A 21142-nucleotide genomic window follows, 5' to 3' on the forward strand; every position below is an offset into this window, starting at 1 on the left:
ATTAATAATAATTTTTCATTAAAAAAATAAAGTATACCTAGAATAATCATCAATAAAAATAATATAATATTAAAAGTCTAATAAGAGACGAAACATACGGTGAAATATTACAAAGAAAGAAATTATTTCATGACTCACATGCTAAACTGGATAGTTTGGATAAATTCGAAAAAAACTGTTATAATTTAGAGAGATTAAAATGACTTAAGAGGATGAAGAAAAAAAATAACTTTTTTTTTTGTTTAAAACGCTTGTTCATAATTCAATTATATTATATTATTAAGAATTCTTATTGATTTATTTAATTTTAATAACTTCTTCTTTGTTTAATTCAAGAAGGAAAAATAAAATAAAACTTTCACAGGTATACATATAAAATGAATGAAAATTTTAATAGACTACTTACACATGATGAGTTGATTCTTATCTATTTGGTTTGAAAATTAAGTGAAATAATCAATTATGACTTATATGGATAATCAACATATCTTGGTATGATTGTTTTGTAGGATAATTTGGAGAGAGAAAAAATAGATTTGACATAAATTGCTTTCTAACTTTTTGTTTTTCGTAACAAGAAAAAACAAGAAAGAAATACGCCCTAGACTTCCCAGAAGGAGCCTACAAACATTTTGAGACAAACATCACTATCAAATTATATTAAGTTGGATACGATACATAACTTAAATACCTAAATTGAAGAATATGATGTAATGTTGGTATATATAAAATATAAAAGACACTAGTCGAAACTATTTTTTTTCTATTCCATCGTTCATCTTCAATTCTTTCTCTCTCCAAGTTATGAATGAAGATAAAAATTTTATTTTATTACATTATGTTTCACTTTATCCTATATTAATGTAGATATTTTCCTTCTATTATATCACATTGCATAATTCAGACACAGAACCAGTTGTAATAATTTAAAACACTGGCTAAATCGTGCCATTCACGGTATTAGTGATTTCCCCCCCTTTTATTTCAATACATGCCCCAACCAGCTCCTTTTTCAAATCTGTAAAAGTTTTCATTCAATTTAATTATTATTTTATATATCCTTGTTTTTATGTAATATTTAATTAATCTGAAAAAACAGTGACAAAAAATAAAAAAAATCATAATTTATTAAAAACCATTTATTTTCAGGTTTTACAACATAACCTCACGCTATAAATAAAAGAATATGGATAATATAAAATCAGAAACGGTATTACTTCTGACCGTAGTGCAAAATTTTGGCATACTTATTCAGCAGACTTGTTCAAATAAATAGTCCATTTTCAAATAAGCTCCTCTGGACTCGCCAATTTCAAATACAAATTTTGGGCAAGCTGGCATTCACGCGATTCTCTATCCAATGTAACACAGCAACATAAGTGTCATAAAAAACGAAACAATGTAGTTGTAAAAAGAGCACAGTCGAATGCAAATTTTATCACAGGAGGAGTCGGTAGCCTAAAGAAGTGGTGGGTGCATACCAGTTGGAACGATATGTGAGATGAAAATTGTTGTTATGTACATTGAACAGTATCATCAATAAAAACCAACCTTACACCTTGGTAGTTTGTACAATAAAAAAGTTAGAAGGAAAGAGTAAGTTGGCTAAACGAGAGTTCCTTTGGTATATGATTAAATAGAAATTGCTGTTGAACAATCGTCAAGTCTGGGTCACCTTCACAGGCGTCTTTCTAAGCAGGACCATTACCTACGCGTAAATAAAGATAGGGAAAAAACGACACGATTAGGATACAGTGACTTGCCAAAACCCATTAACAATTGGTAATAATCTCATCGTTGCGCAAAAGTAACCTTGATGCAAGGTGCAAAAACAATAACGAATTTTATATTTATATTTGAGACGCATCAAAACATTGAGTCAAGATTTTTTACAATGGAGAAGCTACACGATTATTTGGATGGGGTATACAAGTACGATGAAAAGAAGACAAAATTCATATTGTAAGGTCTAATTTTATATCATAGCTAATCGAATGTAAGTAACCCTTTTTATTAAGGTCTAACCGGAATAGGATCACCTACAGTTTAAAAGGAACTACAAGGTTATGCAATTTTAAATCAGGGTTCAGAATTTCTAACTTGCATTAGATTTTATATATAACTTCATACATTTTATAAGTTAATATGTAAAATTTAATTTTAATGGGTGAGATTCATGCAGAGAACCTAGTCAAGTGATAACCTAACCAAGGAGAAAATCGCAGTGCTACGAAGTACGAACCCTTAATGACGAGAATATCACAATTTGAAGACTAAACCACGAAAGAATCGAATGCTCTTCAGTACCTAAATGGATCGCTTCGAACTATTTATGAATGACAAACCAACAATTCGATAGCATAAGAAAAAAACAGAATCTCTACGCACATGATAATATACAAAGGAATTCTTGGGATTCAGAATTCTCCTCAAACAATTTTATGCGTTAATGGGTGAATACCCTGCAATGTAGGTAGCACTCAACACTCGCCGGCTATTAACTATTAGCATCATCAATCCTTTGAGCAATAAACCAATCATTACTCAGCACTATGACAGAAAAGAACCTTTTTAGCAGAGAAAATACGTTATGATGGTATTCCAGTGTTAAAAAATAATTCTAATGTTTTTGGTATATTCTCTTAGCAAGTACCTTCCTCAAATTTAATATCCAGATAAAATTTATGCTCTCAAAAACACATTCAAAATGACACATTTTCTTATCACAATGCTGGCTGATACTCAGCACGAAGTCATTGAGACTGAATAAAGAAATGTAAGGAGGCTTTTTCATTTTATATATCATCTTTTGCCAGACTCTTATTTCCTAGGTTTAACCAAAGTAAATTAGAAAATATCCAATGTTTTCACAAGAAATGCATAATCAAGGCCCAGCATATGAAGCAGTTGTAATTAACTAAACATGTATTTATCATTCATGTTTTAATGTATTTGATAGTTTACCATTAGTTTTGTTGCATTTCCACCTTTATATATTTTTAATGGACTTCCAACTAACAACCATTACACATGGAACAGAAAGTCCATGTGCTCCGTCTCGGTTCTTTTATTTCCACGTATACTAAAATGAAACCAGCATGATTGATAGAACATTCATAAGAATGCATACAATTAAGTGTTTATTAACCCTCCATCGATAGTAAAATTTCTGACGCCTCTCCATGGTATTCCTTACACCTTTTCCTAAGTTTAGACGCTACTCTTACTTCAAGAAGTTGACCTTCATATTAGGAAGTAAATGGTTGAGTTTAGCACTTTCCACGTACGTTTATTGCAAGAGACTGATCACAATAATAATTGCCCTTAAATTTAAATAGTGCAGGTAGGATTTGAAGTTTTAGGTCCGAATTTTCATATAATCACGTTAATGAACAATTAGGATACAATCAAAGTTCCTATAAATTCAATCCGTGTCGAATTCTTGAGGTCATTATCATATCTCTCGTCCCTAAGCCGAACTTGTAATTTCTTTATCCCATAGACAGGAGGAAATAGGGGAAATTAGTGCAAAACCACAGTTGACAGTGGCACCAAATTTGTTGATTTGATATACTAATCCTTATTTAAGGTTAGCTAGGAAAGTATTAGACAGATTTAACTCTGAATGTACATATTTAATTTGAAGTGTTTTCACATGCGCAGAAACACCTTCAAGATTCTTACACGGTGGGAGTTAATAACTCAGAAGTCTCAATAAGTTATAGGGGTGATTGAATTTTGAATGAAACATAGGGAAAAAATGGAAAACCACAAATGGCGTGTGGTACGAAAATTGTTGATTCTGTTTACAAATCCTGAATTATGGTTAGCTAGGAAAAAAGTAAACAAGTTAACTCCAAATTTACAAATGTAATCAGAAAATATCTTCTCATTATCTTCAGAAGCACATTCAAGATTCTTTATACAGTGGAAATTACACCTCACAAGTCACGATAAAATAAGTTCAAGTGACTGAATTTCTAACCCTAAAAAAATTACCTTTCATAAGGTGAAAAAAGAAGAGAAGAAAGATCAAAGCCTACATCTAAAAATAAGGGATACAAAACTCAGAAGAAAATAAGATTATCACACTAAGTTTTTAAGTCATATTATTGGTATATAACAGTTAACCAAACTGTCGAAATCCAGTACTGAGATAACGAAAACAGAATAAGCCATGTATTAGACAGAAAACAAAAACAGTAATATACAACAGGTATCACTACAGATATCTGAAATGGGTCAGTTGATGACACGGTGATACCAAGTAATGAAAAACCGATGGGGAGAGTCATACTAAAATCCCTCCGATCTCTAATATAAGCCCAAAATAAAATTTTTGGATGTTCTTTCAAATACAAACAAATCTCAACTAAGTTGACCCTATTTAATGAAATTATCATTGAAATGCCCTTCATTTAGTTAGGGTCTAATTTCCAATGACTCTATTATTCTTGATATCTATTTCCAATTAAATTAGCGCAACTAAATGTTACTAACTTTCTTAATTAGTGCTAATAAGTTTTTTTACTGGTATTTGAGACTGGGGGGAGTAATAAATAACTTATTTACGCACAATGACCAAATAACCACAATATTTATTCCATTATATCAGATGGTTTCTAAAGCACAAAGCTAACAGATGATCCTCCCTGTTATCAATGATGACTAAACTGCCATAGCAAACCAGCTATGGGTACCCTAAATATCTTTTAACCACCACTGAAGACAAAGCGAAAATTTATTGCACCAACCAGGGAATTCTTCAAATCCTAATAATAGACCAATTGAGAACATTTAAAGAGAGGGGAAAAGGGAAATGTAGGAGGAGGAAATGTAAATGTTGGGCCTGAGGAACAAGGATATTATTGGGTATATTTGAGCAAAAAATAGATGGGCGACAATGAGGAGGAGGAAGGATTATCAGGCAAGGAAGAAATGACAACTGGCAAAGGGGAGTTGAGGGACTTGCCAGAATCATACGATGTGTGTGTGTGTGTGGAGAGGAAAAAGAGAGAGAGGAAAGAATAAGAAGGAAGTGACGAAATGACTGGGCATGAGTGTGAACAGAAAATTGTTTAGATTTTGCATCAAGGAGTAATTCCCATATCAGCTGGAGGCACTCTCAATAGGGAGAGTATCATTTTATTCTTCATTTCCACAAGGACTCTCTAGCCATTCAATATTTCATTTGCCTGTGCCAACGATTCTTTTTTGAAGTTTTATCAGATAGAGAATCACTTGGTATTACCTGTCAATTCTGTTTACTGCCTTATACTTTACTGATAAAATATCAATCCTATACACAGCCCAAAATTCAAATCACGAGTTTTCCTAACATGCCTGGAAGAAAACTTTTCAGCAGTCAGTCTCATGACTATGAAACAATAAAAGGAAATATCTTCGTCGATGAGGGAAAGGAACAAGAACTTAGGAAGCAACATTGACAGTTTACCTTGTAATAACCGGGCATGCAGCAGAAAACAAGAGAAATCAACAGAGCTTGAAGTAGTTCAATGAAAAAAACTAGCAGCTCAATAAAACCTAATCCCATTATGGTCACGACCAAAGATATGATACTACCGAGTTTACAATGTTGTACCACGATTTTCCAGGAGTGGGTGAGGCACATATAAAACTATAACCAGAAAGGGCTAGAACAGAGAGACAAGTAAAAAGGAATTGAGGTAAGCCAGCCCATGGCAGTGCCATGTACAGGACATTACTAATATCACAATAAGATAAGGTGAAAACATAAGGACAGTTAAAGCTAGTGATACAAAAAGGGAAATCCCAAATCAGGTAGTAGAGCCCGGAGAAGAAAAGGGAGAGAAATGGTGGAACAGGCAGATGGCTTGGAAACCAAAGAATCTGAAAATGAGGTAATGGAGACTTTACTCAAGCACAGAGTAAAGAATACATAGATTTTTTAGAATGTTGTAAACCTTTCAAGAAAAATCATGGAACTCTGATAGTATGACAATTTGTAACAAAGTTCAGAGCAAAGACTTCAGAGATAACGAATGAATAATCCAAATCTCAATTTACAATAGGACTAAACAGGACCAAACAAAGACAAAGGATTTTTCAACAAGCAAATTCGGTTTGACCTATTTGGAAATGACATCATTAAGATCACGTACCCCAAATCCCAAATTATCTAAGAAAAACGACTTACAGCCTTGCACAATTGCACTTGCTCTTCTAATACCCAAAACAGAAAAACTAACCAGTTCCAGGATACTCCCCATAAAAGTTTGGACATACTTTCAACCACATACAATTGTTTCCAAGGGCTTATTATATCTCTGTAAATTAACACGCTCAAGACTTCCATATTTACTCTGTCCATGATTTCAAGGATTTCAGGTGTACCACCTACAGATCATTTGCAATAGCAACCAAGGTATGCAACCAGACAGCCACGTGGAATATACCATCACATCAATGACATAAAAATACTTGGAAAAAAAAACCATATATATGGACAGAAACTGAATGGGTGAATTAAACACTCAACCTAGATCATATATTAACAAAGAAATTACTTACAGGAAGCATCTCATTGTTGAATTCCTGGTCCATGACCTCCTGCCGCTTGTTGTTGCTTCTGTTGTATTTGGAGAAGAAGATTGGCAGCAAACTGCAATGTTGACTGATATCTCTGGTTCTTATCAGCCTCCACCTCTGGTGTGCCTTGACCGACTCCAGAAGCAGAAAGTTGCTGATTTGTGGTGTCCGAGTTTACTTGGTCTACTGTGTATGGCACGGCAGTCAGCTGTTGTGAAGAATTAGCACCACTAACTTGATTAGTTAAGGCAATAGAATTATTAGGTTGCTGGAAAGACAGTGGATTGTTATTAGGTTGCTGGAAAGCCTGAGAATTGTATAACACAGGGGCATCCGTTCCCTGCACAACTCCAAAGCCTTTCTGATTGCTTGGGGAGACTTTAACTTGATAATGCTGACTGCCATGAGGAGATGCAGCTACCTGTCCACTTTGACCGGGCATCATGAAATTAGGCATGTGTCTAGATGAAACAGCACCTTGCTGATGCATGGTGGCTGCAGTGTCTTGGATGTGAGAACTGCTAGAGACCACTTGAGCATGATTGCCAGCTGGAGCAGATGCTGGTGGATATGGCTGATAGTGAGCATTGTGAACGCTATACATACTCCTCATCTGTTGAGGAGGATGAGTGGTTTGATCAGCACTTTGATTGTCTTGTTTCCATAAATAGGATTGACTTCCATCATTTGGTGCCACAGGAGGAAAAGGATGCTTCATGGTTGAGGAACCTACTCCAGGCTTGGCACCATCAATGGCAGATGATGGTGTAGTTGAAGGGAGAAAAGATGCTAAAGTTGCAATCAGCTCAGGAGTTAATGCAACTCCTGCTTGGGACCCAGCAATAGCATTATTAGGAGCATAATCTGAAGGTACAGAATGAACTAAAGGAGGCCCTCCTGTAGGCAGGTAGGCTGGTTTACTAGGAAGCTTAGAATCCTCACGCAATTGTCTGTTATAATCCATTGACACAACCTGTTCCTCTTTAATAGGAATCAAACCATATTCAGTCTGTGAAAGAGGAATTTGCTGCATAAACTGACTTGTCGGTACAGGCAAGTTCGATGCTTGCTGCATAGGTGCACTACTTGGCACTTGAGGAAACTTCAGAAAGACACCATATAGTCGCTCGGGTCCACTGACTTTCAAAACTCTAGTGAGAAAATCAGAAGGAGGCACCAAGAATAATGTGGTGTTATCACCAAATTTGGCAACACCAGCACGATTATTTGCACTGAGATATCGAAGGAATTCAGTATATGATGCAAAATCATCTTCGCTATCAGGCAGAAAGAAAACAATATCAAAACCAATTGCATCAGCATAATGTTTAGTGAGTATATCCAATCCCGTCCTAGCTGAGCAATCAATGACATCAGGACTGCATCAAAAGAAAAAGCAAACTTGAATTACAACATTAAAACAGTAACCTTAAAAGAATATATACAATACATTTCTACCCTTACGACAAATTTGGAATTTTCAAGGAAAATACATCCAAAAACTAAGTCCCACTGGTTTGTGCTTGAGAATATAAAATGACCAAGCCAGTTAGCATCTTTTGCCTCCAATATACTAAAAAACATAAAGTTTAAGATTTTTTTAGTAAGCAAAACATAAAACAAATAAGCACACCATTTGTCCTGATGACAGCACAAACCAGTAAAATTCATAAAACCTACATTTCCTGCAGAAAACAAACAACACAGAGGGAAGAGAGTATCTTATATGTGGACTTTGCTAGCTATGAGAAGAATGTAAATGCAAAATAAGTCAACAGAAAAGAACAGATTTCAAGAACTATTGCAACTTTTTCTTTCCTTTTCCAAATATGCAAACTTTTAATTAAGATTAGAGACGGATGAAACTATTACTCACAGCTCAGTCCCAATCCCTTTCCCAATTGGTACACATCTAGCCTTACAAACACGAGTTCCACCTTTTGCAATGATTCCACGCCAAATATGATCATTATCAGGTTGGACCATACCATGTACTCCAGCTGTAATCCTTGAGCTCATTGGACCAAGGTGATTTTTTCCTTGAATGTTTGCAAACGGACCAGAACCACCTCTATCCATTGATGGATCTATCCCATAAGATTGCTCCAGGGCTAACCCACGATCATCTATATTCCTTAAAGGAAATGGGGCTTCGTCAACAGGTAAGGGTCCATCAATCCTTGAACGTTTAGAATCTCTAGGAATATGGTTTATGTCAAGTACATCCCATGCACCGGTGGTGGATCTTGTAGGATGCCTAGCAACTGGTGCAGGAGAAGAAAGCATCCCTGGTGCAGGAGGAGATGGCCTTTTCCAGTTTGGAGCCATGTTACTCTTGGAGCTGCCATCTTGAATTTTGTGGAGGGCACTAATCTCATTAAACTCAGGGCCAGAAATAACAGAATCAACATTGCTAAGTGGACCAAAAGGTCGCAATGGTACATTTGGACCCATAATACCACTAGGTGGTAATTGACCAGTAAAATTATTTGGAACCACTGGACGATTATGACCAAATGCATCCATTTGTAACTGTCGGAATGGATTCTCATTCAGCAATACATCAGGCCTCGGTCCATTACTTCCAGCAAAAAAGCCAGGATAATCACTTCCATGTACTAGGTCATTGCTGGAATACATAATTGTTATTCGAGGATCATTAAAAAGGCGCCCTTGAAGGCCCTCTTTAGCACGTCGAGCTTCATCAACACTTCTAAACTCTACGATAGAATAATTCCTCAAGGGAAAACTCTTGATTCTCTCAATTTCACCAAATAAAATCATAGCATTGTGCAGCATTTGTTCATCAATCTGAACAGCAGGAGGATAACCAATCCACAAAACATTACTTGGTTGAGCATCGCCTTTCCTCCCCATTGGAGCCTGTGAATGCTGTTGACACGAGAGAGTATTTATAAGAAGAACTGAAAGAGTTGAAGACACAAGGTATGCAGAAAATATTGAGCATGCCTATGTAAATAATGCCCAGTCTTCCCAAAACCAAAACGTTACATCCAACAAAGCAATAACAGACAGATGAGCAAGAATTATACAAAAAAGTGACAGACTTGCAATTAGATTCACATTACAAGGACCCTCACCAGAGGTCTTTTCTGTCCAGAATAAGCATCACTAGGCCCCAAGCTTTTTCCTTGAAACTGCCCATAATCAAGCAACTGATCCTACAGAAATCATCAAAGGAAACATTAACTACATCAAAGTAACATTTAAACAGAACAAGCTACAAAAAAAGGAAATAACCCAGTCCACTAATTCTAGTATAAAAGCATTCATACAAAAACGTGTCACTCAATCAGAGACAACTAACAGTTTCAAGTGAAAAAACCATTACAAAAGGTTTAGTAAATAGGGATTATTTATCAATGCAAGAAAAAAAATCCAAGAAGTGCCACTTTAAAATAAAATAATCACTCCCCACTAACTTAAATGTAATTACTCTAGAAGTACCAACATGAGGCATCAGGATCAGTGTACTGATAGGTAATTGAACAATAAAAGGAAATGGAAGAACACCAAACAAGAACATATAAAAATACACTTACCCTTTTTATCGATTGGGTTCGAAGGAAGTCAACACGAATATGCTCCCCACCTATTCGCTTCCCATTCATTATTTTCATGGCCTGGGAAGCATCTTCCAAATTGAAAAATTCAACACATGCAGAATTTCGGTCTCTGTAGAACTTAAAATCCTCAATTGTACCAATTTTACGAAATTCAGCCTCCAATTCTTCCTTTGTAACAGCGGGGCTAATACCCCCCACCCAAAGCTGTTTGCATGCCTTAGCCTGAGAACATTTTTTGCCATTTAAACAAAACACTATAAAAATACAGATTACACCATCCACATACAGATATTAACAAAAGAAACAAGCATGTTAAGATTTAAATAGTCGATTGATACTATTGAAAGCATACTGTACTTTTGCTTCAAAACATTCAAAGAAGAAGCTCTTAACGATGAGAAAATAAAAATAACAACTTAATGTGTGTCTATACCACTTCGAGACATAACATATCACATCCAATGGTAGGAACAAAAATGTGAACTCAACGACATAATTATTTTGATCATGTAAGGAGATACTACAACTTGGGTAAATATATACGAAAAAATTGTCTTTCATTAATTATATTGCTAAATTGCTAGTTGAATGTTATGTCTAGGTAAATAAATTGAACTAATCATGATGAAAGACTATTAAACATTAGATAGTAAAATAAAGTATGACAAGATACAACCTCGCTTCAACTTCCAAATAATAACATATACTTCTGTGATTAGTAGTATCAAACCAAAGCTACCAAGTATGACTTCCAGAAGTTCCGCTTGGGTTTAAGGACTGAAATGGCTTTCACTACAATCAAATCAGAACATTTATCCACACATCACCTATCCTTTTGCACTTTTTATTTCATACAAGATTCTGATCTTGTCCAGACTTAAATTTTTCAAAATCTTATAATAGGAGAAACTTAGGAACTGGATATCCTCGTCGCATCGTATGTTTCATTTCATCAATCCCTCTATTTAAATAGAGTAGTGGAATTCGGAGTTCTTATCTTAGATTTGTTTTAAAATTTAATTTTAAAAGCTTGGCATCGGCTCCCCGCCCAACTTTAAACTAGAGAGAAATGTCTTCCAAGGGGCAATGTTTAGAAGTTAAACGCCGGACTGTATTCTTTTATTTAAACAAGTCTTAATATAGAGAGCGTCCATCACAACTAAATATCGAGTTGCGGTTTGGACTATCTATTAGTATATTATAAACCAAACACCCTAGACCCGAACCAAATACTAAAACACAATTACTGTTCATACTATTATTGAATCAGTGTTACTTTGATTTTATTTGCCTTAGTTTCTTTTTTATGTAAATTATTGCGTTATTTGAAGGGCTAGCATTGTTTTAGAAGTAGGGCAGAACAATATAAAGTTGTTTAATGATTGTACAGATTTTCGCAGTGACGTAAGTTTCTATTCGAATAATGCTTGGTACGGGATATCTAGGTGCACATCACCACCTTAACTGTTAGATCACGAGTATACTCCAAAATCAAACTAAAACCAGGGAGATTAATTGGAGAAAATCAAAGTAACGCATTTTCACATATCTCAAAAAAAATCATTCTTCTCTATTTCGTCCATTGTGAGTTTGTCTAAATCTAACATCAGATATGTTGTAATTCAGATACATCAAAAGGCACTCTTTCCAATTATCCACTTATCCAGTTACCTCTCTTTGGACCTCAGGAAACACTCCATCCTGTTGTCTACACAGTGGTTATTAATAAAAAAAATTGTATTTCCTAACTGGTAGATTGAAAGACTTATTTAAACTCAACCTCTTGGTAGCCATTCGCGCCGCTACTTTGGAGCTTCGTTTTTCAAGCCATTCAGTAGTTTCAGGACAAGAAGGAAAAAACAAAAAACTAAGTTCATACGCATTATGCTGTGTTTACTATCAGGATGTAGAGTGGCCAATTCTGAATTTTAGCGAGGGTGTGCATTTACTATATTGTAGCTGTTTACAAAAAAATATAGTCGCATTGAAATAAATTTCTGAACACTTCTAAAGGTCAATATAATATACGTTCAAAACTAATCTCATTAGATGACAAAATTAGTTATATATCAGCTCATGTAAAGCACTATTCTACAACACTGTCACTTTGAGTGATGCTTTGTTGTATAACTTGGGTCATGTTTACATAACATTTTTTATCTTCGTTTAAGAATTATGTAGATCTGAGTGACTAGGACAAACGAACCACAGAACAAGCTTTCAGATCCCCTTTGAGATGTGAAGAATTAATCAACAGAGCAAGAGTTATATGTCACCAGATTCCAACCAAATTTTCACCGATCATGATTCGATAATCAAATGTTCAACCCTTAAATTTAAACAACTTTAGTTATATTACTATTAAACATTACAAATTTGTGTCTTGAACTAATCACCACCACGACTAATTATTTCGTCCAATGTAAAATCCAAGCACTGCACAATTTTATACTATTTCTACGTTGTATTTAATCTCACAATTTTTCAAATCGAGTATCACGTTCAATTTCACTTATTTCCATGTAACGTACATGGTTATTACACTAAATTTTAATTCGAATTTGCCATCAGAATCAATTTTACAAAATTAATCCTATCCAAAATCAGTTTTGCAGAGTACGGTGACCTAAACACGCGAAAATTATTGAATTAGGGATTTGGATTCTGTTCATGCATGTCGAGCGATTCCGTGAAAATGGGAACGAGGGGAAAAAATACAAATAACAAAAACCTAGAATGCAAAAATAACAAAATACTAATAAGAAGAAGAATATATTAGTTGAAACAAAATCTATAATAGGAATACAGGAATTGTGAGAGCAAATGAAAGCAAAAAGATGAAGACAAACCGGTCTGGCAAACTCAATCTTCAAGGAACTGCCGCGGAGAGAGGTTCCTTGGAGAGCGTTTTTGGCGGCTTTGGCGTCCTCGACGCGCTTGAAGTAGATGAAGGCGTAACTGCGAGCGGAATAAGTAGTTACGCTGTCGAGCGCACCGTATTTGGCGAAAAGTTCCATGAGATCGGCGTCAGTGACGTCCGGCGCCAGATTCCCCACCCACAGGTTGTTCGACGGGCTCGCCAACTCGTCGGAGTCCCTCATTGGTTTTGCTGGAAGTGGCATTGGAACCAATAGCTTCAATTCAAATGCAAGAAACAAGTAGAAAGAAGATGTGTTTGAGAGAAACCCTAGAAACAAGTAGAAGAGAAAACGAACACTTTTATGCAGAGATAAAGGTTAAAAAATATTCAAATATAATACTTATATATATTTTAGTTGCCTAGGAAGACCCAGAATATTCGCCTTCCATATTTCCAATATATTACTTGCACCGTCTTTTAAAATATTATATATATTTGTTACTATTTACGTAATCAAAGAATTGGATAGGGGAGAGTAATATCCTTCTCACAAGGTTTAATCTTTGGAAGAGACAATTATCGATCAATTTTATTTATGTTTGAAACCAAAATAGTTTAAAACACTTATTAATCACGCATATGGGCAAACAAAAAATAAGTGTTACTTTTTTTTATCTTAATTAAAGAAAAAAAGTATTACAATTAGACAACACAATCGAGAATGCACAAAGAAAATCGTTTCTAATTATTAGGATATTTATAGTAAAAAAAACTCAAAAAATATTTTAGTTTACATTGATCTTATGCAATATAATTTAAAGCAACCCTCACAAATTTTGTTCTAGTTATAAAATCTTAAAAGACCCACTTCTATAAAATTTTATTTGCCTTTAAATTTTCTACAACTTAAAAAAGTAATTTAATGATTGTATTTAAACGTTAATTTAATGTTGGTGTCAAATGGACTGATATTAATAATCATTTTTATTTTTTATTTTATTCAAGACTCCGCCGTTATTAACTTTAAGAACTTAAAGTTATGAGTATGATCTAATAATCTTTTTTACATAAAAAACTTTTACTATAATGTTTTTATATAATATTTTTACTCTAACTATCTTAAATTTAAGATTGTTGGAATCACTACCAATCTCCAAACCAGGAGCAAAGAAACTCAAAAATATAAACATTTATCACCAATGATCACCAGTTCCCAACACATTTTGAATTTTAATGACACATTGTTTTTTTTCTACTATCCACAATTTATGCATTTTGTTGAATCAAAATTCACTGCACAGAATGCACTATGTTTGAAGAATGTAGCACACAGCCCATGCCACATGGTTTTTTAATAGTTCACCACTTACAAAGAATATCAGCATTTACATTTTCTTTTTCATATTGCAATCTTCATCCTGATTCATTGGCAGTGTGTTTAGAAAACAATGAGAATCAATTTCTCCTACAAAATCATTATATGACAAGGAACGAAGATGTAGAAACAACTATTTCTTGCTTGTTCCTGCTTTCCACATGGAGATTATAATTGATTTTGGTCAAACTGAAGCTAATCTAAACATAATACAATTAGATTGCGATTACAGAATACTGCAAGAGTGGGTATTCTGAAACGTGATTATATTTTCCGTATCCTTTTTCATAGGGAGGGGACTCTTTTTCAATTGTTAGCTATGTAAATATATGGCGTAATCGAGCTCAATAGCATATAACAAAGCTGAAACTTTCTTCTTTTGGCTATCTCACGTTTTTAACCATTCTTTTCATACCGCTGAAAGTTGTCATGATAACGCAGAAGCCTCGATTTAAAAACAGGAGAAATTCTCATCAAATATATCATGAACTCTTTCAAACTGGTGAAAAGAACATCAACCATTCCATCAATTTCGGATTCATATTGCTCGTACACAAAAAATCCCATAAATGCGAACACCAAACCTACACAACAACCGCAGATCGAGTAAAAATGAAGGTACACAAACCAACAAAGTTCTAGAACTCATATCAACAATTCCATACCTATGCCTATCAATTTTGTCAACAACTTTGACAAGAAGATCTTCATAAGGTAAAGAAAAACTGCAATCTGCATCAGTTAAACAAATTAAACATGGATAGCAATGATGCCCGGAATCTCTACATGGTAAAACTTTATTCATGGGTGAATTATTCTTTCCTTGAAGCCAACCTGGCAAACAAGTATGTAAGGCACAAGCAAAAGGGTGACCCCGGAGACCAATTAGTAATAGAAACTTAGAACCTATTTTTCTAAAACCAAACAGCAGATCCACACATTCTCAATAAACAGATAACTTAGATTATAAATTTTAAGGAAAAACCTGCATAAATTAATTAGAACAAAAAAAAAGGCATTTTCGCCTTTTTCTTTCTAATTTTGTTTACCTTGAAGAATGCAGACCAGTCTTCCCCATGGGCCAATCTTCTTATTATTTGAAAACCCTTATTCCAGAGATACACTGTGGTTATAACTGAATCTTTCACTACCGCATCAGAGATCTCAAAACAAGACAAGGGTATCCTTTGTATATTAAAACCAAACCTGTTAAAGTGTCACACAGTTCGTACTATGAGAATGATTTATTTTTCCATTGAGATATAAAGTACAAGTTGTTAAGAGGCAAAATCCCCAAAACAACTTTTAAGTGTTCATTAAATGTACACTAAGTAATTCCTGTATTTGGCATCAACTTGTGGTGAGATGAGTAGCTCTTACGGCTGATACACCACATTACTCTGAAAATAGTTCATTTAAATAAAGAAGCTGAGGCTGGAACATATCTAAGCATGCCAAACCAGAAGGATGAAAACAGAGGGGAGGAGAGGTGACCAACTATAGAAGCATAATTTCAAATAAAGCAATTTGTGCTATACATGATTTGATGGCAGAAAGCTATGTAAATTTGTTAAAATTTGTTAAAAGAGAGAAATTTAAAGTCTTTGTGAGCATGGACTTACAACTTTGACGGCAGAAAACCATGTCCGTAAAAAAGTAACGTAGCAAGCAGCAAAAGTTTTGCAGCAGATGATATAAAAGTTCTTCCAGAAAGGAAAAACCAGTAAAACAACAAAACCAGCACAACAAAATATGTAAATGATTTCTTCTCGTCTCTCCACAATAAAATGTCAGCCACTGTAAAAATAAAGAAAAAATTATCTGGCTTGGCAATGTTACAAAATATCTATGATTCAAGAGTTAACAAATTTACTCCCAAATATTTTCTTTAATGATCTATCACTCAAATGTATTCTACCAAAATGATTTTAAAATGATTTAAATTTAGATCCATTTGCACATCAATTTTAGAGGGTTCATGATTATGACCCAAAGACTCTACAAACCCAGTGCTGGTTAGTATGGATAGAATATTAAAATAAGAAAAATAAACTACTGAAGTGATCTGAGGGTACACTTGGCAGGGAAGGCAAAATACGGAGAGCGGTAAAAATAGATTGGGATGGAAAAGATTTTTTTCCCTGTCCTCAGCGTACAGTCAAGAGAAAAACATGGGCGAAAAATCAATTTCAAACCACTTTTGTGTTTAATAGGGAGAGGTTAAAATTTGGTACTGAATGCAAACCCAATTCTGCACTTCTCTGAGAACACTGCCACTTTTAACTTGTACCATACAAGTGCAAAGAAAATTTCATTGGAGCCAAGCACACCCTAAAGTAAACAAAATATCAAAACATCTGGGCAAGCTTATGACCAATGTATATATGCTTGGTGGTGTTGCCCTTAAACTTATGTCAGGATTAACTTGATCAGATAATTTGCAGGTTAAAATTTAACTATTATAACAAGAAGAGCCTCGTATGTGCATGCAAATAAGGTATACATATAAATATGCTCCAAGTCATTTCATTTCCATGAAAAGTTGCTTTGACAAAAACTAAAGATAACAAACCTTCATTGATGCATGTACACTGTAATGCAAGATAAAATATTAAGTTTTAACCTTTTCCTCCACCAAGCAACTTATCCGCTTTTGACTGTTCAGTGGAACTGAAGCTTCTTGATAAACATGAGTCTTTGGATAAATAAGAGAATGATTCTATTGTTAATGTGACTCCTTCCTGTATTGTCCAATATCAATAAATATAAATGCAAATCTCAATAGTAAGAAATTCCAAGAACATTGCCAAGTAGAATATTTCACTCAGCTTAGAAAATAAGGTAACATAGAAAGGAATATAAGTAAGAGTCTAACTTGTGTATTTGTATGTGTGAGGCATTGGAGGTCTGAACATTATTGAAAAGGGAACAGCCTTATTTTATTTCAGAATCTTAATTTTGCTTTTTTGGAGGTTGTTGAAAAGTTACACCTCATATAATTCAGTTATCACTAAGTAACAAGAATATATGAGATTTCACTAGTAAAAATTTAAAAAAGAATCAAGAACAATTAAACCTCGAGGGAGACTATTGGTGAGTATCCAATATGTTTGTGAGCTTTCGTGCAGTTGAAAGTTCGGGTGTATGAAGCTAACTGAAAAAAGTGAACTAATAAAGGATAGCTGAAGTATCTGGATCCCAACTTTTCATGTGACCACTTTAAAACTGATAGAATATATTGAGCCAACTTAGCCGGAAGTTTGACATATGGCCTGCAATTCAAGCAAGGATTTTTCTGACTTAGTCCATAAGAGGTCATAAATCAGCAATAAAGAAAAAACACAAATAGCCTTTAGCTGCCTCCAGCAATAAATGAAATAGAAAACCAAAGGAGCAGAATATACCAAAGAAGGAGCTAATTTGTTATGATATCTCCTAAATTGGCAGGAAAAGGTTATTTTAATATAGCTTTTGAGAAAATAATATTATAAGCTTTTTTCCCCTTCTAAAACTCCCGGATACTATATCATACCATCAAGTAAAACATACACAACTAAACACCAGTGACATCAGAGACAATACTACGCCATTCATATATCAAAACAGGCTGCACAATTTCACCTTCGATATCCAAGACCTTCTAACAAAAGCGAAAGAAATTCCCAGAATTCTATTGGCTCATTATTCGTGATGAAAAATGCCTGCATGAAAAGAAAAATACTTTGTTATGCATGAATATCAAAACAGCACAACTAGTGAGTTCCATATATACAAACCTTTCCTGCAACAGAAACTGTTTGGAAATTTAGGGCTTCTTCGGCACAGATGTGGGCATGGGTAACATTTTCAGAAAAGGTGAAATCTGAAAGATTATCACCAGTCCCTATAATAAACTGAAATGAGAGATTGTTACTCTAAAATAAGACTTTACCCCACTAGATGAGATCAAAAAATATAAATCACATGATATATGAAACCGTCAACAAAAGTTTTATCCCACAAGGTGAGATCACCTACATAAATCACAATTCAACTAGGTTAAAGATCAAACTATTAGGAGTTGGTTAATTGCGGTTACCTCTGGCCCGTCACATTAGCATTCTTTTTGGGGGGCTTCGTTAATTGCAATCTCAAGGGTGGTATTCTAGTCTCACACCAATTAGAGATATAACTTAAACAAGCTTTGAAGTTTGGGTAGTCATCATCTTACAAGCGTTTTTTTGTAGAATTGACTTTGACCATAAGTTCAAATTCTACGAATAGGAAATTTTGAACTTGGCTTCACATGGAGCTCGAGAGAATTTATAGCATATCCAATAATCAAAACTAATGAAGGACCCAAAATTGTGGATTTAAGCATGATAGTCAGTGTGAAATTAGCTTCGTCATCATCCTCATATCCATATGATAGAGAAAGATAAAGAGAGAAAAAAAGTATTGGTGTATTGATTACTGTACAAATAACACAACTCTAAATTAATTACAACCAGATTATGAGAATGGTAAACGTTAACTTTTTGTAAAGCTTGCATTAGCATTTATAAACAACCCAGCCCCCCCTTTTTTTGACAAAAAGAACACTACGAAGTAAAAAAAAAAAAAGAGGGTAAAAAGAAAACTACCTTTGTAAAACCATATCTTGCTGACTTGAGAAAATATGGTACAAATTCTGTGTCACCAGGTCCAAAAACATTACTAGGACGAAGAGAGCACGTCAATAGGCCATCAATGTCATTGACACTCAGGATCAAAGATTCCGCTTGAGCCTTAAGGTCACTCAACATATTGTCAGTCTGCAATTCCCACCCTCCCATTAAAATGCTTAATCATTCGCAAACGAAAAACATCTAATCAAGCTTTTAAAGGGTAAAAACTAAAATACTCTTCCAAACTTGACAAAAGTAGAACCATACTTTCCACGGATAGGCCAACGACTCATCTCCATCACGAATATCATGCAAACCATCAAATACAACATCCGCGGAACTGTTATATATTAGGCGTTTCACTCTACATTCTCGGCAAGCACTAATTACATTCTTGGCTCCTGAATAATCGAACATCAAATCGCATAAGAAAAAGCATCTAATCTACTGCAATTAACAGAGCAAATGGCAGAGTACCTTGAACTATTAGCCTGTAACAAGTATAGAAGTCATTAACATCAACGCCAGCAACATCCATAAAAAACACAACAGAAGAACCTCCTAGAACTGCACAAAGCGCATTTGAAGGCTGGTATCAGTTTCCACAATTGAAAAGAATTGAAAGAAAATGAGGTGGATACGAGTGTGATGCACAAACACGTGACGTAACAGAAAGGATTGTGGACCTTTGACAATGTTGCATTTATCGGTAAGGTCGATGTGGAAGTAAGAAGCGCGTGCGGAAGAGAGAGCTTGCGCGAGGATGGACTCGGAGTGATGGAACTGGAGAGAGTGAGCGGAATCGGCGATTCGGACGATCCAGTTACCGAGTTTCAACAACCTGAGGACCAATGATCTTCCGAGGAATCCTCTGCCACCTACAACTACGCACGTCTTAGGGTTCAAATGTGCGAACCGATCGTCCACCGTCATTGCTGCCAGAGCGACCCGATGAACGCTAATGCTGTATTATACGTATTTATTGAATTGAATTATTCATGTGCAAGGTTGTTAATGTGATGTGAGTGCAAAAGGAGAGAGAGAGAGAGAGAGAGAGAGAGAGAGAGAGAGAGAGAGAGAGAGAGAGGGAGAGAGCGAGAAAGAGAGTTAGTTGCTAAATTAACCTGTTGTTAGTCGTGTTCTGCGTTTCCTTTGGCGCGGAAACTGTTTCTGTGTATTGCAAAGCAAATCGCACTGAGAGTGGGTGGGGACCCTCTTAGAATCTTTTGGACAAGGGAAGGGCGAGGGGTAATAATCTGATCATGACGCTTATTAACTCTGATGTGATGCTAATGCCACAGAACAACCGTACTAACCACCATTACATTTGTTTCTATTATTATTATTATTATTATATTATTATTATTATTATATTATTATTATTATTATTATTATTATTATTATCCTTATTATTGTTGTTAAAATTGTTAGCATCCCGGGGCTAGTGCTTGCATAATTTATGTACTTTTCTGAGACGTGAAACAAAAGACGTGAACGTTACGACATCCATCCAACTGTATCAAATGGGAAGTGGTTAACCAAATAATGATCCTCTGTGGTGATACCCACAGATATGAGATGACATGGGTAGGTGTATTGTTTTTCTGGGCACAGAGGAATAGTGCATAAAGTAATTCTGTCATATTCGAGAAGGATGATGATTATGTTGTCTGTTTCTTTGAAGAGTGGCGATTAATGCACAAGCTATTGCAGATTCGGGTTTTGGGTGAATCCATCCATAAACCTGTAAGTGTGAGAGTAACAACCCACCATACTCCACAAGTCTCTGTCAAAATGTTAAGCACGACTTTCTAAAGTGAGTACTACTGCCAATGACCACTACAAGAGCAATATACACAATCTTCAACGACAGGTCACGCGTATAAACAGAATACTTGAAATCATATCCATGCTTGAAAATATTATTGTGATGCTTGCATCCTCTATCCTTAGGTTTGAAGTCAAACGATATCAATTGCAAATATTGCGCATTAATAGCCGAGAAGTCTGTTTATAAAACAGTAGACCAATGAACTGCTTACGCTAACATTTCGTGCCTTTGTGGTCTGCCTAATAAGATAAATACAAGACAATGCCATTTGTG

The 21142-nt window shown here is 35.0% G+C and overlaps 2 protein-coding genes across 4 annotated transcripts; both read right to left on the bottom strand.

Moving 5' to 3' along the window:
- Nucleotides 1-1380: 1380 nt before the first annotated feature.
- On the bottom strand, nucleotides 1381-13397 carry LOC108340296 (flowering time control protein FPA). 3 transcript variants are annotated; one of them, XM_017577578.2, is made up of 6 exons: nucleotides 13007-13397; nucleotides 10134-10379; nucleotides 9672-9752; nucleotides 8447-9462; nucleotides 6553-7949; nucleotides 1381-1708 (listed from the first exon to the last, which is right to left on the bottom strand). In XM_017577578.2, exons 1-5 carry the CDS (start codon nucleotides 13277-13279, stop codon nucleotides 6563-6565), a joined length of 3003 nt encoding a protein of 1000 aa, XP_017433067.1. In that variant the 5' UTR covers nucleotides 13280-13397; the 3' UTR covers nucleotides 1381-1708; nucleotides 6553-6562. The 3 variants fall into 3 exon arrangements, with proteins under 3 accessions (XP_017433067.1, XP_052734003.1, XP_052734002.1); XM_052878043.1 differs by lacking the exon at nucleotides 1381-1708 and adding an exon at nucleotides 3859-3999; XM_052878042.1 differs by lacking the exon at nucleotides 1381-1708 and adding an exon at nucleotides 4079-4151.
- Nucleotides 13398-14516: 1119 nt separating this feature from the next.
- Nucleotides 14517-20116, bottom strand: LOC108340625 (3beta-hydroxysteroid-dehydrogenase/decarboxylase). Its single transcript, XM_017578122.2, has 12 exons — nucleotides 19725-20116; nucleotides 19516-19605; nucleotides 19306-19439; nucleotides 19015-19185; nucleotides 18169-18285; nucleotides 18014-18093; nucleotides 17469-17664; nucleotides 17016-17133; nucleotides 16015-16189; nucleotides 15442-15598; nucleotides 15058-15124; nucleotides 14517-14976 (listed from the first exon to the last, which is right to left on the bottom strand). Exons 1-12 carry the CDS (start codon nucleotides 19969-19971, stop codon nucleotides 14789-14791), a joined length of 1740 nt encoding a protein of 579 aa, XP_017433611.1. The 5' UTR covers nucleotides 19972-20116; the 3' UTR covers nucleotides 14517-14788.
- Between the last annotated feature and the right edge of the window lie 1026 nt (nucleotides 20117-21142).

Source organism: Vigna angularis, chromosome 5 (genome assembly GCF_016808095.1).
Source record: "Vigna angularis cultivar LongXiaoDou No.4 chromosome 5, ASM1680809v1, whole genome shotgun sequence".
NCBI classification, from domain to species: Eukaryota; Viridiplantae; Streptophyta; class Magnoliopsida; order Fabales; family Fabaceae; genus Vigna; species Vigna angularis.